This window comes from Numenius arquata, chromosome 1 (assembly GCF_964106895.1).
Source record: "Numenius arquata chromosome 1, bNumArq3.hap1.1, whole genome shotgun sequence".
NCBI lineage: Eukaryota > Metazoa > Chordata > Aves > Charadriiformes > Scolopacidae > Numenius > Numenius arquata.
Window position 1 is genome coordinate 110,659,819 of NC_133576.1, and position 22,983 is coordinate 110,682,801.

At 38.2% G+C, this 22,983-nt stretch overlaps 1 protein-coding gene across 1 annotated transcript in view; it reads left to right on the top strand.

The window, feature by feature from the left end:
- The first annotated feature begins 1,553 nt into the window (after positions 1 to 1,553).
- FNDC3A (fibronectin type III domain containing 3A) overlaps positions 1,554 to 22,983 on the top strand; it is a 107,223-nt gene continuing 85,793 nt past the window's right edge. The window contains exon 1 of the mRNA XM_074148101.1: positions 1,554 to 1,682. Within this exon, the coding sequence (XP_074004202.1) occupies positions 1,581 to 1,682 (102 nt within the window). The 5' untranslated portion in view covers positions 1,554 to 1,580. The remainder of the gene's footprint in view (positions 1,683 to 22,983) is intronic.

Sequence of the window (22,983 nt, forward strand, 5' to 3'; positions counted from 1 at the left end):
CAAGTTTAAAAGTGTTTGTAGAGTTTCATTAGCCAAATGGTATCAAGGCAGAACTTTTAAAAATCTGAAGCATCACTGACTGTCAGGCTGTGTAACTTTAAAATTGTACCCACTTACTTTCACCAGCCTATTGTAAGTACTGGCTAAGAGAGGGGCAGTTCTGCTTTAGAAATACTGTACAAGCTTATTCTCAGCTTAATCTTTATGTCTATGATTGATGTTACAAGCACTGTTTTCAGATGCAAAATGTGATTAACTTGTGGGAATTCTGAACGTACCATTCACTTCTAGTGAATTCTTTCCATCTGTCTTTTTGTTTTGTTAAGAAATATCGATTTCTCAATTATTGTTGATCTAATTATTTTATTTATTTTTTCTTTTCCCAAAAGTTAAGTGTACTAAGTCTGGTTGGGATGGAGTTAAGACCAGTACACTAAACCAGCATAACTTAGTGATTTTTTTTTTTTTTAAACAAAATGAAATACATTCCAAAAGCAGCTTGTTAGACTTGTAATATGTTTTTTCCAGCATGGAAAAGTGGCAATCTTCAGCTTTTCTGGTCTTAGTTCTTCCATCCAGTCTTCATATAGTGCTAACACACGAAATATCAGAAAACACATTACTTACGACTTGTTAATATAATTGAAAGGAACTCTCTGCCGAATCTTGCTTTCTGTTATGCTGTTACTTGACAATCATCAGAGTTGAAGTGGATCACTGCTCTTGCCTGGGTGGCTTTTTTTCTTGTCATCGGATTTCATGTGCCTTTACAGTGTGTGCTAACAAGGGCTTTTTCATAGTATAGTTATGAGGATTATAATTTTGTGTACAAGTATTACCTCTTTTCCCCATTCCCCAAGTTTTAGCTGCTAGTAAAACTACTAAAGAGCCACAGGTTATCAAAATGACACAGCTTTAATTCTGGGTCTAATATATTTTTAAAGAAATGTCAGATTGTGCAGAAGATTATTTTTTTTAATTCATTTGTATCTCACTTGAATATTTCCTAGTAACTAGTTGTTCCAAAAATAAGTGTCTAAGTCATTATAACAGTAGAAAAAGTGGGTTGGTGATTTAAAAAAAAAGAAAAGGAGGGGGTGTGGTAGGGGAAACAGTGTCCCTGTTCATAGATTTAAATTTTTTACCAGTTACATGTATAGTGTTCCTGTTTATATGAAACTTTTAAGGCAACTGTACTTTTTTTTCCCATTTTTTTTAGTAGGCATTTTTTCAGAAGTGCCAGTCGAACTTAAACAAAATATTTTGGTTTATAACCAAAGTTAAAGATTCAGGTTTGCTAGCTCCAAGGCTGTGATGTATCTTCTAAAGTTCAGCCGCTAGAGGGGGTCTGAACCTACCCTCTGTATAAATAAGGCTTATACTAGCTGGCAAAACACATCAAGTTTATATGATTGCTGGAATGTTGTGGAAACATGCTTTCTAAAGGGGTCTAATTTAATAATCTTTTTTTTTTTTAAAGTGAGGCTGTTTTTAAGGAATATTATTCAGAAATATTAATATAGTTTAACTGTTTGCATAACTTTTCTTTGCAGGTGACCTTGTGAATTAGTGCACCATCAATGATGGCAGAACATCCACCGTTACTGGATAGCACTCCGATTATAAGTAGTGAAATCCCTCTTCTAACTTCCCCTATTGTTAGTGGGGATGGAGCACAACAGGTAAGGAAACTTGAATTTTTTATTGTTTTTCTTTTCTTCCAACAGCATCATTAACACTGTAAAAGGTAGTAAGCCTTCACCCAGAATATTTTTGTGCAGCCCTGGTTATGAATGTGTTTTAGAGGTGGAGGTGAAGGTGTAGAACTGGTGCAGAGAAGAGATTGTAAGGACTATGAAGCAGAAAATGTGTCTTGTGAAAGAATATCACCAAAGAGCTGCCAAGCTGTCTAGCCATGCTTGAGTCTTATTTTGGAAGCTATATATTTCCATTATCACATGACTTTGTTAAGGTTAAGAAACCTTCCTCCATGGTAGAGCTTATTAGCTCAGGTACAACATGTGCTAACAACTCTATGGTCTCTAGACTGACACTTGCTTATAACTAGGTATCTTGAATGGTGGGACTTGCTTTTGTATGTTAGTCTGCTCAATTGTTTTTTTTTTATAGACAAAACCAGTCAAGGTGATATAAAAACTTATGATTTCAGAACACTTAAGAAAGGTCAGCTCCAGTGAGGAATAAGTGTTGGCAAAACGCTTGACCATATCTTTAACCTAGGAAGAGTATTTTAAGCCCCAGATAAGCACAGTTCTGGAGTGACTTCCAATGGGAGAAAAGGAATGAAAAATTAAGTTAAATGGATTGAAGTATCTGAATGGGTTGAGAGATCACTGCCTGTGATAGCAAGAGACTGCACTTGATGATCTAGGGAAGTCTCTTACAGCCTGCCATTCCCATGCTTGATCTTTATGCAGAAGAAATATTTATTTATCATAACAAGGAACTAATCTGTGGGTAAAAACACAGAAAACTCTAAAATAAGACTGGAGCATGGATTGCAACAGTTCATAGATAAGGTTTGGGCTGCAGTGAGATTTTCACAATATAGGCAAAGCTTAAATACAGAGAAGGAGCTGGTAAATCTTTTTTAATGAATGTAGGGACAAAACATTCTAGAAAAAGGGAAAAAACAGTATCCGGAGTTGCTTTCTCTTCCAGTTCTTCTTTCAAAACATTTAGAAGTAGTAATCTGTAACTCGTGAGAGGAGAACTGTTATTGTTTCCTTACATGTTCTGCCTTGAAAAGCTCAATTTTAAAGCCTTGCTGACAAAAAAAGTAAGCACGCCAAGGCAAAGTTAAACATACCACTGCCATTTCTTTTCTTTACCCAATTGTGAATATTCTTTCTTTTTACTGTTTTTTAAAAAACTCTTATAGATGTATCACAGAACCCTTGAGGTTGGAAGGGACCTCTGGAGATGTAGTCCCGTTTGCAGGGTCAACTACAGCATGTCACCCAGGACCATGTCCAGTTGGCTTTTGTGTATCTCCAGGGATAAGGGATTCCACAGCCTCTGGCAGTCTGTTCCCCAATATTCAACCACCCTCACCGTTAAATAATTTCTTACATTTTAGTGGAATTCCTTTATTTCAGTTTGTGCCTATGGCCCTTTGTCCTTTCACTGGGCACTGCTGAGAAGTCTGGCTCATTTTTGTTTATTCCCCCCACCTTCAAGTATTCATGCACACTGATAATAAGATCTTCCCTGGTACATCTCTTCTTCAGGCTGAACAGTCCCAGCTCTCTCAGCTTCTCCTCACATGTCAGGTGCTCCAGTCCCTTCATCGTCTTTGTGGCCCTTCGCTGGACTCTCTCCAGTATGTCCGTGCCATTCTTGTACTGGTGAGCCCAGGTCTGAACCCAGAACTCCAGATGTCTTACCAGGTGGAAGGATCGCCTCCATTGACCTGCTGGCAATGCTCTTCCTAACGCCATGCAGGATGCTGTTGGCATTTTTCACTCGAGGGTGCCTTGCTGACTCACTTGCAACTTGTTGTCTGCCATTCCTTTTCTGTAATGTTCTCAATAATTTTTTTGCCTCAGTCTTCACTGGCAACCCCTCTCCTCCTAGCTCTTGTATTGATGGCCCACAAGTTGAGGATCCAGGTGACAAAGTCCATCCCACTATAACTGAAGGCATGGTACGTGATCACCTAAGGAATCTAAAGACATACAAGTCCATGGGACCTGATGAAATCCATCCCAGAGTCCTGAAGGAACTGACTGATGAAGTTGCAAAACCACTTTCCATGATATTCGAAAAGTCATGGCAGTCAGGTGAAGTCTCTGCAGACTGGAAGAAAGGAAACATCACACCCATTTTTAAAAAGGGTAGAAAGGAGGACCCTGGGAACTACCGACCTGTCAGCCTCACCTCTGTGCCTGGGAAGATCATGGAACAGATCCTTCTGGATGCCATGCTTGGGCACATGGAGGACAGGGGGATGATTCAGGACAGCCAACATGGCTTTACTAGGGGCAAGTCCTGCCTGACTAACCTAGTGGCCTTCTATGATAAAGTGACTAGGTCAGTAGACAAGGGGCGACCTATGGATGTAATCTATCTGGACTTCTGCAAGGCCTTTGACACAGTTCCTCACAACATTCTACTTGCCAAATTGGAGGGATACGGATTTGATGGGTGGACGGTTCGGTGGATAAGGAATTGGCTGAATGGTCGCACCCAGAGGGTGGTACTCAATGGCTTTAAGTCCAGATGGAGAGCAGTGACTAGTGGTGTCCCTCAAGGGTCCGTCCTGGGACCAGTACTGTTTAACATTTTTATCAAAGACATAGAGAGAGGGATTGAGAGCACCATCAGCAAGTTTGCAGATGACACCAAGCTGTGTGGTGTTGTCGATACACCGGAGGGACGGGATGTCATTCAGAGGGACCTGGACAGGCTGGAGAGGTGGGCCCAGATGAACCTCATGAGGTTCAACAAAAGCAAGTGCAGGATTCTGCACCTGGGAAGAAACACTCCTCAGTATAAATACAGACTGGGGGATGAGGTATTAGAAAGCAGCCCTGAGGAAAGGGACTTGGGGGTGCTGATTGACGAGAAGCTGGACATGAGCAGGCAATGTGCTCTCGCAGCCCAAAAGGCCAATCACATCCTGGGCTGCATCAAAAGAAGTGTTGCCAGCAGATCCAGAGAGGTGATTCTGCCACTTTACTCTGCTCTGGTGAGACCTCACCTGGAGTACTGTGTGCAGGTCTGGAGCCCTCAATATAGAAAGGACATGGACCTGATGGAGCGGGTCCAGAGGAGGGCCACCAAAATGATCAGGGGGCTGGAGCACCTCTCCTATGAGGACAGGCTGAGGGAGCTGGGGTTGTTTAGCTTGGAGAAAAGGAGGCTCCGGGGAGACCTCATAGCGGCCTTCCAGTACCTGAGGGGGGCTACAGGAAGGCTGGGGAGGGTCTGTTTACAAAGGCCTGCAGCGACAGGACGAGGGGCAATGGTTTTAAGCTGGAGAAGGGGAGATTTAGATTGGATATTAGGAAAAAATTCTTTACCGTGAGGGTGGTGGAACACTGGAACAGGTTGCCCAGGGAGGTGGTTGAGGCCCCTTCCCTTGAGATATTCAAGGTGAAGCTCGACGAGGCCCTGGGCAACCTGGTCTAGTTGGGGTGTCCCTGCTGACCGCGGGGAGGTCGGACTAGATGACCTTTGGAGGTCCCTTCCGGCCTGGACCAATCTATGAATCTATGAATCTATGAATGTTATTTTTGAGTCAGTCAGCGCCCTGTATGTACTGGTGCATGGGATTATTCTTCCTCAGGTACAGGAATTCGCATTTCCCTGTGTTGAACGTCAGGAGATTCCTGCTGCCTATTTCTTTTGCTGTCAAGGTCCCTCTGGATGGCAGTGTAGCTGTCTTGTGCGTCAGCGACTCCTCACAACTTTGTATCACTTGCAACCTAGTTGATGGTGCACTCTGTCTGGTAATTCAGGTCTTCAAAGAAGATAGTAAACATAATCTGTCCCGGTAACAGTCACTGTGGTGGATGACTAGCAAATGGTCTCCTGCTGGACTTTGCACTGCTGATCACAACCCTTTGAGCCAGGTTTCAGTCCACCTCAGTGCCTATGTTCAGTCTGTACCTCAAGAGTTGCTGTGTGAGGATGTTATGCGAGACAGTGCCTAAAGCCTTGCTATAGTCATGATAAGCAGTATCTACTGCTCTCTCCTCGTTCAACAAGCTAATAACTTCGTTGTAGAAGCCCATCCTGCTTACTCTGTCAAGGTTGCCCAATTAACGCACAAAAAGGTCAGGCAGGCCACTATTTATTTATAAGGATCTTACAATTATTTGTTGTTTGCTTTATATGGTACACTAATGAAAAGGGTGTATATACTTTCAAATGAAGTGGGGTGAATTCAAGTACAACACATTGTAATTCTGAGCCTTTTTCATATTTTTTGAAAATATTTTAACCAGAATATTACTTCATTGTATTCCTTTTTCTCTTGTAACTTTGAAGCTACACGAAGTGTGAAGGCTTTTGCCTTCATCATGGACTTGCTCATTTTTCTGAAAATCTCCTATTTTCTTAGCTACAATACATTCTGTAGGGGCTACTTCCTTAAAATATGAAAACTACTTTTCCAGTTTCTTTCATAACAGCGTTGTGGTGTTGGATTGCATAATCTATAACATAATCTGTAGTGCTGACGGAATTTAATTGTGTTCCTACAATCAAAATTCAGAGCTATTTTGTCTGTGTAAGTTAATGTATATTTTTCTTCTGTAGGTTGGACTGTAGCTATTCTAATTGTTTTAGTCAGTTCTGACTGAAAAAGTATTGAAAACTGGTAGAAATTTCTATATTTAAATATTTTGTTTATATGTTGGTATTTCTTATGTTAGACTAGTTAACTTACAAGTTTATGTTCAGCTGTAAAATATCTGAGGATTTTTTAAATTAATTCCACCCTCCTTGCATCTTACCAGAATTAACTATTACAATTATTGTGACTTATGTTGTATATACTGCATAACTGAGTTACCAAATGGGTATAGACCATTCAGTACTTTTCTGGAACAGTTTGTATTTTCAGGATAATCTGTTTCAAATACTTGAAGTTTTGCTAGCAGTTTAAATGTGGAATAGCAGTACAAATATTTGAACATGGCAAGATGAAAGGTCATGTGCTTCAAATAGTGGGAAGTGTCTGATCAGGTTAAAGCTGTAACTTTCCACCATGTTTTAAAACAAAACAATCCACAAAATTAGAGGAATGTGTGTGTTCAGGCAGAAAACATGGGGAACTTAAACTGTGTGGATGTTCGTATGTTACTCAGTGCTGCCATGGCAGACTGCCTCGTTCTGTGTCCCAGAGAACAAGGGAGTACTGTTAGCTTTGTAGGACAAAACTAGGGAAAACGACAAAGCGAAGACCAAGCCCGTTAGCTCTTTCCTCTCAAAGCACAGGCTGCTTTTGCACCCTCTCATCACTGTGTTCAATGTGAGTAATATACTCCATATATCTTGATGGTGAGGAAGGTTGCAGATGAAGTATGGAGAAGATCCATAGGAAATAACATGTTTTCGTGGTGTCACTCAGTTTCTATGAGGACAGCAGTGCTTGAGGGTTTTTCATATAAGGATAACTACCGCAGTGAGGCTTTACTGATTACTGCTGAAGCTGGACAGGAAGGATGTGTTTGATTACATGAGTCCTGATTTGATGGTGAGGGGGTAAACTCATGATTGAGAAGAAAATGGGGAGGCAAGAGTTCAAACTACTTTCTTTAACAGCTACTTTGTTTTCCTGCTATTAGACTGATGTTAAATTGTTTTGGAAAGTTTCTACAGTACCCAGTGCTGTTCCAAGACCAGTCAGTAAACTGCTGACACAAGTTACTAGCAACCCTGGAGTTCTGGATCCTGTCTGCACCTTCCCACTAAAGCTAGCAGTTGCAAAGTGACACATGCCTATATAACCCTGGTGTCCTTTATTACCAAAAAGGTAGATAGCACTCCCAAAGTAGCCCAATACCTGTTAAGCATTTCCTTTTCTTTGGGGAATGGAACACATAGTGTTTGACCTTCAGTCATCTTTATTTCTCAGCAAGGTATAGTGATAATACTTCTGGCTTAGCAAGCTGGCTGCTTATCCTCTGAACTTTATTCAGAAGCTTAGATGCTTAGTGGGTTTTCCAAAAATCCCACTGCGTGTGTATATATATGTAGTATGTGTCTGTGTATATATGTAATATGTTGTGTGTGCATATATATATGTACTGTATGTGAGTTTAAGTGCAAATTCCTTGAACTGAAATAAATATTTAGTATCAAATCTACAAGCTAGTATTTCTAAACCAATTTCTTCTTTAAATAATCAAACCTCTGATCTTAAAGTTATTAAACTGTTATCATAGAAGTAAGTCTTCAGTCAGCAGAGTAACAGATGGCTAAAAAACCAAATTAAATAATTCTGAGAATCCCCTTTTTTGGCTTCCAGATTGTTTACATACGTGGAGTCACAGCAGAAACGTAATGGTGAAGATGTAAACTAGATTACTGAATGCTTTTCCTCAGTTTTAGTTCTTACACTTATGTTTCTCAAAAGCGTATGGTAAACTATCAAGTTGCAGCTTGCTTTGTTTTTGCCTTGCTGCTGAAAATCAAGCCTAGAGCTGCATGTTTCATGGTCTTTTCTTCTACAAGAAAAAAAATCCGTGTGAGAAGTTGCTTAACAACATACACTGTTAAAACTGTTCTCACTGCCTTCCATATTGTGCTATTTTACTTTCCTTTATCTGTGTTTTGATCTTATAGAGTACAGAGTAAATGCATGGCTGCTTCTGTCTTTTTTTCGGTTGAGTTTTTTTAGTGTATTTTGGGGGTTTGTGTTTTGTGTTTTGTTGTTTTGTTGGGTTTTTTTTTTTACTCCCCCTTTGGCTCTAATGAATTAGCAGATGTGTGTAACTTTTCCTTTTGGAGATTCATTAAAGTCTTAGTTGACAATTATTCTTCCATCCTTCAGTGACTTCATAGCATTGAAGTGCACCAGAGCTGTGTTCACTGGAACCATCGGAACTCTTCTGTGTGTAATGCTGCAGTGCTAGCTTATGGAAGCTGATTATCAAGCTGTAATTTTTCCAGGATTGATTAGTGCTTTTGTGTAGCAACCATCACTGGAAAATACATAATCAAACTTACATGGGACATTTTGTACACAAAAGATCTTTTCCATAAAAGTTTTTAACTGGTTGATGGCTATAATTTTTAAAAAAAACCCACTACCATAAAAATGCGAGCTATGAGGATGTGAGTTTTGATGCCTCAAGGTTATTAGATCCTTTCTTTATCTGTGTTAATCATGGTTTTGGTCAGGAAGAGTGAAGTTTTGTCTCAGTTAAGTGTAAATTTATTTTTTCTTTTTTTTTTGCCTTTGAGATCAGAATTTCCTCTAATGTATTTAAACTATATTTTTTTATTTTGAAACTTGTTTTAAATTTCCTAGAAGCAGCCATCATCCTCAGCAGAAAGTGAGGATTCAAAGTTCTTTGGTGTATAGTTATGTATGAATACTGTACTGCTTTTGCTTAGCAGAAAGCAGCATCAGATTTACTGCACAATTTATACTAGCATCCAAATATATTTATTTTAATATTTGCTGTCTGAAAATAAATGTAGAAACAAGAGTGAAGGCTGTGTAGTTCATAGCTTTTCCAACCAGTATTTAGTGTGAAAAATCATGGAATGAAATATCCTTATAAAACTTCTCTGAGTAATCTGTTCTCTCTAAAATGTCTGTTTTCATTTGTGTGATATGACTCCTAGATTAATTTTGGTCTCTGATACAGTAGATTCCTCCCAAGATACTTGAGGCAAGATTCAAGATTTCCCCAGTTAAATGAATCTCTTCAGAAACTGACTTTTGGAATAATTGGATGACATGTGAAAATCAGATTTGAAGTCAGTTAGTCACCGTAGGTTGCTAGTATAGTCAGTGGGGAGAACTAAACATGTCCAGAAGATGATATCTTTCATGTTTTAGGAAGGTGACTAAAGATCTCTGTTTTTTTTTTTTTAATGAGTTGAGGGGGTGCAAGTTGCCTGCAGCTGTAAGCATTGAGGTAGCCCAGTTCCTGAGTTTGTGCCAAGTGGGCCCAGTTCCTGAGTCTGTGCCTCTATCAGTAAGGTTTGGAATGGTACAGTTATGTCCAAGTAGTGTCCTGGACTCAGCCATGTTCTTGATCCCCTTCTCTGTGCTGTGGGACATCTAATGCTGAGTAAGCCAGGACCTGAATGCCACAATTCGAGACCTACAAAGTCATCCTTATTGCTTACATACGTTTCTTCAGAAGACAGCTGTTGTAATCTCTAAGTTTTGACAAAAATGTAACTGCTTTGCAAAGTCATACTTTTAACTACAGAAACACCACTCTTAAAATATGTGAGAACTACACACTTTGCAAACAAATAATCTGAAGTAGCTCCCCTGCTAGCTGAAGCCTGGTTTTTGTCCCCTGGTGATTGAGACGTTTCTTTACTTACAACTGGGCAAAGTCCATCTAACCCTCTGCGTATTACAGAATTACACACTTTATAGAGCAGCCAGAATGACATTCTCCAGGAAGGGATAGACTCAGGTTTACACACCATAGCAAAAACAGCCCTTGGCTTTAATTTTTCTCCCTTTCTTTTTGGAAGTAAAGGAGAAAATACACGAGAGAGGCTTGGGGTTTTAGAGATTTGTCCCACCAACCCCTTGGTCCAGTACTGATGAGCCTTCCCAACTTGGTGAAATTGAGGACATAGCCTTTAATTCTTCTTCCAGCTCAGGTTTGTGTTGCCACATGGTGTTTTGATATACACCCAGCTTTGTGCAAATCTGGGTATATAGGGAACTTTATTGGGGAGGGGGGAAGACTACTTTAGAAGTGCTATTGAAACTCCTGGAATTCTAATGGTTTTTTTTTTTAAAGAAATGCTATTTTGAATAACTGGAGAATATAGTTCTCTGCCACTTCAGCACAGCCAGAGTGAGCTCAGCTGCTGCAGGCTTGGTGAAGATCTCCACCAGTAGCCTGCTGTTCCTGGCACTTACTGATTGTAGGGGAGAGAAAGAGCATCTATCCTGCCTGCTGGGTCCTCCTCTTGTACTTCAGAAGGGTGAAGGAAGTCAAGACAAGGGCCGAAAGGGCTCTGCCTCAGCCTACAGAGGGAGAATCAATTGTAGCTTTATGACCTTTCTGAAATAATGTATTCAGCTGTTAGGCCAAAGGTTGATCATGACCGCTTTATAATGTTGTATATTGTTTCTTGGTGAATGCCTAACTGGTTGCACATACTTGCAGACATATCCAGATATTACTGACAAAGAAATTCTAAGTAAAGTGCCATTGATTTGCGTCATCATTAGCAAATCTGTTAAGTCTACCTCACTTCGTTCATTTTGGCTAGCTTTCATAATGTTTGTAAGATATTTTATTTTGTTTATTTATTTATCGGTAGATAGGAAGGAAAATGCTAGCAAAACTCTCTAACAGTTGCACAGCTGTTGAGCTTCTTTCAAGTGTGTGCTAGCCAGCAAAGTAATTCTTCCCCTCTTTTCAACATTAAGATCTTCACAACAGGTTCAGAGACTGGAAGTAGGCAGTCTTCAGAAGTGTGTTTGGTTTTGGTTTTGGTTTTTTTTTGTATAGGGAAACACCAAATAATACCTATTTGACATAAAGTATTTTACATGGCAACTGTTGGTACAGCTTGCAACCAAAGCGTGGGAATTGCAAAGTACGTACAGTTGAAGTACAGCTGGAAAGAGTCTTCAGTTTTGATGCTCAATTGAAATAATTGCAAGGGTGTTTTGATCCCACAAGTGTTGTAAAGAAGACAGGGTTATTACAGGAAGAGAAGATTATTATTTTTTTATTTATTCTAAATATAATATCTAAAAACCCGTTGTGAATCAAATTAAAAATCTTCAAAGTGATTTCTTTGAACAGTGCCACATGTAGCACTTTACAGCACTTTTAGATTTTTTTTTAATATTTTTTAGAAATAAGGTTTTTGATTCTCTCAACATTTAGTAGCATCTTAAGCAACTGGGGGTTTGGGGTTGTTTTAATTGTAATTTTCACTTCATATAACCTTTGCTAAATTACTTAGTTTTCCTAAACTAAATTGTCAGTCTTGTACCTTTCAGTGCATCTAGATACAATTTACATGAAAGTTTACTCCCTGGTTTTGTTTTGGACTGTTGCAGATATGCAAATTGATCAAGGAAAGCGCTTACTGAGGGGACTGGCCCTTGCAAAGTAGTAGCTGAATGCTTAGCCCTTGCTACCATTTTGCTGTGCTGTACGAGCTCTCTCTCAGCCAGTTTTGCTTAGCATTGTAAGCTGAAGTCCTGTGGACTTCAAACAACAAATCATCATGAAATGAGAGTAATCTGGATGAAGTCTTCCAGTTTTTATTTATAGTTTGATGTGTATAACCGCTGGCAATGACCAGATGCCTCAGAAAGTTCCAGAGTTCAGTGACTGCCCCTAACACTGCTTCCTTCTGTAAAACCAGGATTATCTTAAATTTTGAATCACATTTGAAGCACAAATATTTGTCTATTGCATTATCCAGATTCTTTGAAACACTTCTGTTAGCCTTATGTTTATACTTTTACTGATTTAAAGATACAATAGTGGGATTATTTTAAGCAGCAAATTTTCTGTTAGCGCTATCTGCTAACCACAGACTATGTCAGTGCTAAGGAAACAGATTGGGTTTGCTGTAAATGAGACAAATAGAACTTTGCTTAGCCAAGCTGTGAGAACTGAGAATGCAAAAGAGAAGAGACAAAGCAGAAACAAGTAGATCAAAATTGTGAGTATTTCTCAGTAATAAAGAATGAGACAGACACACTTACAGAAAATACACTGATTGATACTGTTATGTGTGGACACTGACAAGTCTTGAACATTTGTCAGTGACATTAGATGCAGATTTTAACATTTATCCTTTACTGGTTCTTTTCAGAAAACTTTATATTTTTACAAAACAAAGGTCCAAACCTTTTTTTTTTTTTCCCTTTCTTTACCTGCCCCCACCTGTTGTCAGCTTTCTACTGATCATCTTTCACATGAAGATTAGGGGGGAAACATGAATACAGTAAGAATTTAAAAAACCTTTTCATAAATAAAATCAATTTATTTGCTAAAATTAAAAAAAAAAAAAAATCACCAATTCTCAGATCTTTCCAAACCTGCCTTTCTACAAAAAGCAGTGAAAGCTTATTGAAATCTATAGTTTTTGAATGTCAGTGCCACTGAACAGTCTAGTCATCTTTCCAGCCTCCCTGTTTCCAGTTGCTTCTAGGGATATTCTGTTGTCTTAGTGCATTCAGTGGTGCTGACAGTATCTTGTAGCAGTGGTTAAAGATGAAATGTTTGCTGATTTTATTATCTGTCAGCTGCAGTTTAGAAAAATGATGCAGAGTTGCTTGTTCTCCTGAAAATATACATAGGCCTTAGGAGCATGTCACTGAAAAGATGGATTCTCTCTCGCTTTCTTCAGGATGTGGTGCTACTACTTGTCTAAGCTGAAATAGTTTGGATTGTGTTTGTTTTTTGAAATCCCGAACATGTAAAGTGTTACTGCAACATATTATGTAATATTTACTTAATTCTAGATGGTTTTCATGCCTAGTCCTGAAAACAGAGATTTATTCATGGCCTTTACTACCCAGATCTTTTCTGTTCTTCATTAGGAAAGTGTTAATCTTCATATATGGAGCAGTTAGATCCCTCTAGATTATCAGCCAGTATTAGCAGATGATAGGGTAGAGAATTGTGTAGTTGTGAGAAACCTGCAAATTGGAATTTGCCCAAATAGATTTGGGGGACAATAGAAAATTTTAGAATTTTAGTGTTGAGTGTTGCATTGTGTTACCTGGACAAAGATCAGTGTCCAGGCCACTTAAAATAACAAGACACTTAAAAATAACAAGAAGCCTGTTTTCTTCTATCTTTTGTACTAAAAAACAGAAGATAATTTAAGGCAAAAAAAAAAAAAAAATTCTAACATTACTTCTCCTTATAGATACCATAGAAATATTGTAGGCTTAGTCTTCTATGAATTGGCATGGTATTGTGCACAGCTCAACCTAAAGTTTTCAGAACTATGTATTGGTTACCAGCCAACATAAATGGGGATCGAAGAAGTCTTTAGGAAGTCTGAAAAAAGATGAAGATTCTTAAAATCATCTTTCTTAGGATTTTTGTAAGAGTGAGTTGGAAATAACATTCTTCACATCCATGAAATTCTTAAATTGTCTTAAGCCTTTGGCAATTTAAAACACAGTTTTAATTTAGCTTTTATTACTGATGTCAGCTGTTCCTATTAATAATCTTATGCTCTCTGTAATACCTGTTACATGGGTCTTTTGCGTTTTTCCATTTAATCTGTTTTCCAAATGTTAGTGGGTTTGATTGTGGAAAAGAGTAGCTCGTAGCCTCATTAGCATCATTATAATATGAACAGCAGATTTTGAACACACAATCAATGGAAAAACGACTTGTGTGATGTTTGTAACTGACATCACCTTAGCTGGACCACAGATGTGATTCCATCTGGCAATTCCTGTGCTGCTAATGAATAACAACACTGAAGTCTTGCAGTGTTCTTTAATCAGTAGCTTTTAGGGACGTACAAACGCTGTTGTACTAGTCCTACAAACAGGGAAACTCTGGCATAGGTGAGGTGACAAACACACAAATCACAGCAAGTCTGAGTTAGCATCTTGAGTCTGTGTCCACTCTTCCCTCTTCACTGGACCACACTCCGTGGAGCCAACCTAGATGTAATGATTTTCCTTGTAACAAAAGACTGTACATAGATGGAAAAACAGCTGCTTTGAAAACTAAATGTTTTCAATAATAAAATTATATGAATATATGAATATTCATATATGAATATCTATGAATAACTGCTACTTGAGCCTATAAAGCTTTTACTTGATAAAGAATTTCATGCTGATGGAATGTTAGGAATATGACTTGAAGTTAAAATAGCAGAAAGTTACTTTTTTGTTACAAGTAGGCTGTAAGTTACTTTTTTGTTATAAGTAGGCTGTAGGTTTGGGTCCTTTTACATAGAAGTGTGTATGTACACTTGCTTATTACCTTTGAAGACATTACTGTCCAAGTAATTTTTTTTGCCGCAGGTAACATTTAATCAGTAATCTCATGTTGTCACATTCCAGATGTGAAGTTGTTACAAAGCAGTTTCATATATCTTGTCTTCTTGGGTTAGGATTTAAACCGGGGTGATGCTTATGTCGTATTTGAAGTAATTTCTCACAAGAAGGGAAGGATGCGTGTTTTGCCCCACACAGCCATCTTTCCACAGGTGAGGGTATGCCAGTGGGCCCCTGCTATGGTTGGGATTAAAGACCACAGATGTGAGATTGCCATAAACTGATATCGAATGTTTTCAGTTCAGCTCTTCAGTGGCGACTAATAGAGGGAAACCATCTTTGTCAGCCATCTGAAATATCTTAAATATTGATATCCAGTAAAAGGTTTTTCTGGTTATAGGGCAGACATATGTAAATTATAAAGAAATATGGGGAAACACTTCCTTCTTTTCGTGCCTCTAAATGTACCTAATAAATGCACAGTATAGAGTAACACAGAATTTAAGAAAAAGTACAGTAGAATGCAGTTGATTATTTCTTTGCTTTATCTTTTTTTTTTTTCTCATGTTGAGGTTTTTTTTCCTCCCTCCTTTCTGGCTTATTTGCAAGCTGAAGTCATGAGCTGCATCATAGATTCAAGTATAAAGTCAGAAGTTGGTTCGTTTTGAGCTCATATAGCCTATCTGGGAATCAGGAGGCTAAATTAAAAATGCAGTTATAAAATGGCATATATTTGGAAGCTTTGTTCTCTTAAACCCGAACCTTCTGTTGACTGACGTTAGATGATCCAGAAGCAGATGCTGCAGCAGCTATTTGTTGATTTAGTTGCTATGGTGACATGATACATTCGTGTACAGCAGGAAGCTCACTGTACGTTGGCTAATTTGATAGGAAGGAAGGCTTGAGGTAGGTATTGCTGACTATATTGTTAATTGATCCTACCTTTCACATCCTGCCTCCACATGCTTTGTGGATGCACGGCGATAGAGCACGGTAAAGGGAGATACTCCGGTGTGGCGTTTAGGTTAAGGTGCCCTGTTAAAAGAAGGGGGAGGCAGTGCTCAGCACATCGCCGAAGATTACCTCAGTATTAAGTGAATGGAACAGATTGAAGCAGCCGGAGTGGTGCCTGTTGAATCTTCCTTCATCCTTTGTCACTGTGGTAGCACCAGTTGAATGAGAGAAATAAAAGGATGCGAGCAACAGTAAGTCAAAGTGCTAAGGCTTTTGAAATGGGTTAAGAGATAAAGCATGTCACTAATTAACATCTTGATTGGAGCTATTAGTGGAGAAAAATGTAATTGTTCTGAATACGTGCCCTAATGACAGCATAAATGTGGCTCTGCCTGGAAGTTATGTTGTATTATATTCACCCTTTTCCAGAAATACACCCTTTTTTAATCTTGTTGCAGACAGACTGTTAAAGATACAGTGTACATCTTAGAAAGGGCTTGGCTATACCCCGCTCTTAGCAGGTTGAGTGGTTTAAAGATTTTTCAAGTCGGAATGGCCAAAAGCATTAGCTATAGTGTTTTCCTAAATTTGTTAAATGTTCAAAAATGAATTTACTTTTGTCCTTTTGGCAAAAAACACTACTCATCAGTACTGCTGAGCTAATTTCAGTTGCAGTATTTTTAGACAAACCAGTGCTGTCTTTTTCTTTATGTTGATGTATATTACTAGTGCATTTAGAAATACGATTTTGGTGAAGTCTTTCTGTTATTTGTGATTTTTGCTGACAATCATTTGCTACTGACTCAGCACCTACAACCATATAATGCTAAATATAGGTGTTTTCAAATTAATAAGAAACAAAACAAAACCCCAGCCCCAATCCTGAAGCTCTTGTCTTTTTCCTATTAAAACATATCAGAAAAGAACACTGTTTCTGCTAGTGTTGAAATGGGTCGTGATTTGATTCTCTTTAAATTATGATTTCAAGGGTTCAGGGAAATGTTTTGGAACACTTTACCCTCTTAGTTCCTAGGAAGTTTGGTTGGAGGAGAAAAACCCAAAATGCCCTACAGCCCCCAAAAGCACACACATCCCCCAAAAACACTCCAGAATGACAGAAAAAAACAGAACTATGCTTTTCAGTAGTATTGTATTGCTCCAATTTGTAATCTCCCTTGTTGTACAGGAACAGTCTCTTACTATGTAATTTCATTTAAGTGTGTTTCAACCACAGTTGTAATAAACATAATCTTATTTCTTCATATTATATATGATTTTAGCAATGGATAAAATTAATGTAATATATCCTAGCTTTTTCTCCCCACTTTTCTCCTTGCCTTCTTACTTCCCCACATTTTTCAGTATACCAGAGTATGAATTGAGTTTGGTGCTAAAAGCTTTCTTTCTTTTTTTTTTTTTTTTGGTTATGATATATTTAGTGGTACATCAATTAGCATTCTTCTTACATATATTCAGAGGCTTTTATCTTGTTTGGAAAATTTGTCCCAGATTTCAGTCATTCTGGAAAAATATGTAAATTCACGAAGCGTAACTAACTTCTTTTAGAGGAAGATATCAAGTAACTCATTCAGTTCCTTTTCCCTTCGGTGGGAGGTGGGGTGGTGGCTGGGGAGAGGGAAGGATTCCAAATATCCCTTTACACTGAAATTCAATCCGGTTCCTTTGGTTTTCTTGCCTTTGTGGCAGTAGACAGTGCTAGCCTGTGGAGAGAGTAGAGTGCCAGTTCTCACATGGTCTTATCCCACAACTTCACACATGACACAAAGTATTTAATGTATTTTCGTTTCTTTAGCCTCAGTCAGGATTAAAAAATGTAACCTTTTTCTTTTCCCCTTCAGAAGGGTGAAAGTCCTTGATACTGAAGGATGTGTTTGAGAGCGAAGATATTTTGGAGAGGCAGAGAGACCTTGACGTCTGTAGATTTTTCTTTAATGCAAATACAAAAATATTTCTTTCGTATCCCAGTAACTCTGAAATGATAGTTTCAGTCTTTCAGCTAAGATTCTGCTGGTTAGAAATAAACCCATAGGTATTAGGAAAACAATCTTTTAAAATGATGATGTGTATTCATTAGCTAACAACCTTTTCTACAGAGAAGCTTCTAGGTATAAAAACATTTATCTGGGCAATGCAATTTGTTACCTGCTACAAAAAACTTGAAAATGTAGTTGTGAATACCAAGCTTGTAAACAAAATGTTACTGTATCTGAACTGAATCTCTTGCTGTTTGTGTTGGATTAGAAGTGTTAGAAACTGCATTTCAGTCAGTCTTGTCCTTTTAGAAATACAGGTATTATTTGAACTGCGGCTTTAAAAGCCTAATACTTGGATCATCCTTACATGGTAAAGATAAGCTAAACTCCCTTATTAAACTCCCAACAAACCTTATTCATAAGTCTGGTCTGCAAAATTTCCCCCAAATTAGGTAGGTCTTCATACCTTTATGGAGCAGGGTGGAGGAGAAGGGTAGCAACTGGCTTAATTCTGGATTTGTTTTAGTTTGTGCCAATATGAAAGATCATCTAGTATAGATCTAATAATTTGTTGTTTGGGGTTGTGTTTTTTTTTTTTTTACTTCAGACTAAATTTAAGCTTCTAGAACCTAAACAATAAATAAAAAATATTGTGTCTGTATATATGATACAATAGCAATAGTATTTTGCATATGTAGCTTTTTCAAATAAAATCTCTTTTGCCTTACAGATCCACTGCATATATGTATTTGATAGAAGTAGCAAAATATTTTTGAGGCACTGGTTTTTGGCTGCTGGTATTGTCCACATATGTATGTATTTGGGGAGGGAGCCTTGTTCTTTAGCCTTTGAGTTTTATTCAGAGCACTGCTTTTGCATGTGAGTAACAGTGAGTGAAAGAAGAAAAATGTGTCAAACTTGCTATGAGAATTTTTTTAAGTTAGCTTTTTAGAGCTCATTGACTGACTTCAGGGCTTCCCTTAGTGGCTTTTTGTTCCCCCCCTTCATAAGAACAGAAGTAGTTTGGACTTCTAATTGTATCTACAGTTTCTGCTATGGAAAGATGTTGCCTTAAAACAGCGAAGTAGCATGCTTGTGAGTTAGTCCTATGTTTTTTTGCTTTCCTGTGCTGCTAATCTTTCACCTCATTTAGAGCTCTTATCAGGATGAATCCAATTTTGGTATTGCTACTTCACAGTAATATCCGTAGGTTTTATTTTGGTCTTGCTTACTAACCACCTGATGGAGAACACCTATTAATTGTGCAAGCCTATTTATAGTTTATCATTATTTTTTGTGTGACTGAGAGCATTGGGAAAACTTTCCGCTGCATGTTGTAATGTAAATACGCATCTGTGATGACACAAGTTTGATACTGCCTTTCTTTCCCGTCAGCTAGCTGAAATTACCTTGAAACCTGGCAATCTGCTAATGCATCCCTTCTGTTAGTAGAGTGGAAGTGGAAGTAGAGATGCGGAAGTGTGGATCATAGTGACAGGAGGAGGGGTCGTTGGTATTTATTTCAGTGTAGTTAATGGGCTTTTTGGCCTTAATTAGTGTGCAAATGAACATATTCAAAGCAGGATTAGCTAGCTCTGTATTTTAAATTCCATTCTGTCCCTCACTGGTGCTACATATTAGCCTACATTATACATTAACCTGCATATTTGTCTGGCACAAGCAAAATGTGACTGCTTAAGAAAGTATTCTGTATCCATAAAGATAAGGATTAGTGAAATATAAATCAGCTATGTTTGTATTGTTGTCATTCTGCCTTTAAAAGACATTGCTGTCACCATATTGGTGGGGCAAAGTACCTCTAAGAATCTTATTTTGGCTTCTGCAGCCTCTAGTCAGCCTCTGGCCTCCTCTTACTTCTAGACCTTTCTGGTGATAAGTGTTAACATTTGGCCTTAAGTTTTCCCTTTTTTGGAGCAGTCCTCCTCAGTGGCTGCAGCTCTGTCTTATACAGATTTCCCTTCCACTCTCTGTTGTTTGTATCCTTAGTCTTATATTGTTATTTTTTTCTGACTCCAACCATTTTTATCAAATCTCATTTCTTCAGTGTTAGACTATAAGACTTGAAAAAACATTCAGCTCCTTTGCTGGTTGAGTCTGCAGAAACATCGTCTAGTTTTTCTCACAGATAGTTAAGACCTATTCTATTCTATTTCATTGAATAGAAATAAATACTGAGCATTCTCCTCTTTGAATGTTCGTACTGTCTTTGGTTCTTTAGATGCAAAATCAGAATACTTTATTATCCTACTCACACTGATGTAGTAAAGCTAAATGATATACGAGATCTTCAGATGAAATTATTGTGAAGTTATTATCTCTATTGATAGTAGTATGTCAAAGTCAATGTTGCATGTCTCTGTAGGATGTGATCATACTACTTGAGCTACAATAAAATTATATTTTCATTTGGAATTTCTCAGGGAGAGAAATATTATAAAATAGTTTTATAGAGAATTGTTGTATTTTAAGAGTGTATTCATCATATAAGACCAGCTCAAATTATGATTAAGGTGAAGAATAGATTTTCAAAGCTAATTAAGAGGGTGTCCCTTAACTAGTCACTCAAAAAGGCAAAACATGGTAATGCTTCTTGAGGTGACTGTTGGGCAGTGTTTATATACTAGTAATTTAAGTGTTCTCAAGCATGTTCCTAGAGGCTGAGGCTAAGTGCAATGGAACAAGTCTGCTGTAGTAAACTATCTCTTCCTCCAGAAAGAGTGTCTGTGTGCAGACTGCTTGTTAAGAGTGGTCTCTGGAATAGTTTCCAGTATTGTCTGGGAGAATGCTGCTCGTTGGCATCGGCCTGTATTGTGCTCAGGACTTGGGAACATCATCTGGGATATTATATAAGCACTGCTTGCTTTCCTAATACAGATGCGGTTTTAGGTACCGCTGACGTGGTCAAGGTGATGAAGCAGTTCTTCTAGGAGAGATTAGACTCCCCGCTTCTAGGAGAGATTAGACTCCCCGGAGGGGGAAATTGCTCAGGCTTAAAAAATAATTGAGGTGCATGAAATTTACTCATAACTGTTGTTCAGCAAACCCCATAGCATAGGAACTAGGAGACATGTAACTAGTAGATGTCTTTTAAATGTCTAGAAGGTGAACTGGAGGAACTTGCTGCTATAGGAGGTTGTAGAGGCAATTCAAAGTGTAAGCGCACTCAAAGAATTTAGGCGAATTCATGGACAATGTGAGAGATGGGCTGCAAGAAGTAGCCTAGCTCACTTGCTCTTCCTAAATAGCATCTCCAGTTGATATATTAGAGACAAAATACTGGGCTAGATGAACTGCTGACCCAGACCATGAGATATTTCTTATGTTCTTATTTGGCTGGAGCAGCTGCCTGAGTTTAAACAGCAATTTTGAGAGCTGGAGAGGGACTCTGTCAGGAAGAGTAGTGACAGGACAAGGGGTAATGGTTTTAAATTGGAAGAGGGGAGATTTAGATTAGATATCAAGAAGAAATTCTTTACTGTGAGGGTGGTGAAGCATTGGAACAGGTTGCCCGGGGAGACTGTGGCTGCCCCATCCCTGGAAGTGTTTAAGGCCAGGCTGGATGGGGCTTTGAGCAACCTGCTCTAGTGGAGGTGTCCCTGCCCATGGCAGGGGGGTTGGAACTCGATGATCTTTAAGGTCCCTTCCAACTCTAACCATTCCATGATTCTATGAATTTCAGGAAGAACCTATTCAGCTTTCTAATATGTAGCATGATTCAGTTTTGTTAGTAAGCTGGTCTTGCCGATCTGGGCTATGTATCTTGAACTGACAGTGAATGGGCAGTGAAGTAAAAGTTTTAAAATCAGGGAAAATGTCAAGTATTCCATGCGAAGACGGGGTTTTAATGAATTACTATTCCTTTTTGCAATGCCTTTTATGTTTTTAGGATGGATTTTGCTTTTAATATTGTGCTAAGAAGAAACCTCTGTAATCCATACCTATTTAATTAAACTACTACAAAACTTAGTATGTTGTTCATTTGATCTAGGTTTATCTTCTAAAATATCTTTTGTAGAATAAATTAAGTACTGTTAAAAAGTATGAAGTTTCAGCATTAAAACTGACTGTCTCTGGCAATTGTGGTTTTGGTGTTTCGGACTTTAGTCATATGTGCTGTTAATTTTGTTTTATTTGTGCAAGAACCATTTTTAGAAAAATTAAATAGCTACAGTCCTGTATTGTCAACTTGTACGCTCTTCTCTGAAAAGTGATTCTCTACTGTTTTTCATCAGGAAATGTATTGAGGTCATGTGGATCATCATTAAATAACTGTTTAAAGGAAACAATTTAGTTCCAGTGAAAATTACACAAATCTAGTTGTTGACCTAATACTTCCATTTCTTAATAGCAATGCCTTAGCATATTTTGAGCTTGGGAGGAAATTATGTTGAGTCAAAGTTGTTAGCATTGAGAAATTACACTTTTAAATTTTATTAGGTTCTATTATAGTTGTTCATGCTTTAAAAGTGCTTGTAGGATTCTAGAGCTTGTATCAAGGCCTCAGTGTCTTAAGTTCGCATTATTTTGTTAAGCTTAATTAGTGTTTTGTTCAAATAGAAAGAGAAATGGCATTTGAAATGTGGCTGAAACATGCCTCCCACTGAGATTGACACATCACAAATGAGTTTTTACAGATTATCATAATTATCTTAGAGGAGCAGGCAATGGAAATCTGGAAGAATAATGCATGTTAGCCTTTGGGTAGCAGAGCTTTAGACACTGTGAGAAAGCAACAGGACTTGTCACAAAAAGTTTGAGGCATGGGAAGAGAGGCCAAACCATCAGATTTTTCCAAAGCTTTTCACATAGTTCCAGCCAACATGAATGTTTTGCCCAGAAGAGGAAGGAGATCAAGGTCTAGAATATTCAGTGTGAAAGATGAGGGCCTTGGTTTTCGTAAGTATTGATGTCAGGGTTCATGAAGTAGCATGTTGGACAATGAGATATGCAAGCCTGTACAAAGCCACCTAGAATGAAACAAGAGATCTATAAATACTAAGCAACCTTTAGATTTTACTTGCTTAACAAGTGATGTTGTGAAAGATCCATGTTACCTTTTCCTTTAGAGACATTTTCTTGCATCTTTGATTATGTGCAGCAGACTTTTACTGGATAAGAGGGAATCCCTGTGAGTGATGGTGTGTCTTTGGTTAATACCTCTTCTGACCAGAGCAGTATCAGTGTCTCTTTCTCTGTGTGCATAGCTCTAATTTTTCTTATTTCAAATTGCGTCTACTGAAGTGGTAAGTGTCAAAAATGTCCTTCTCAAAGTAGTGATTACTCTGTTGGGGTTCAGCAGTAATAAGGCAGGTCCAGCAACCACTGCTGGTCACATTG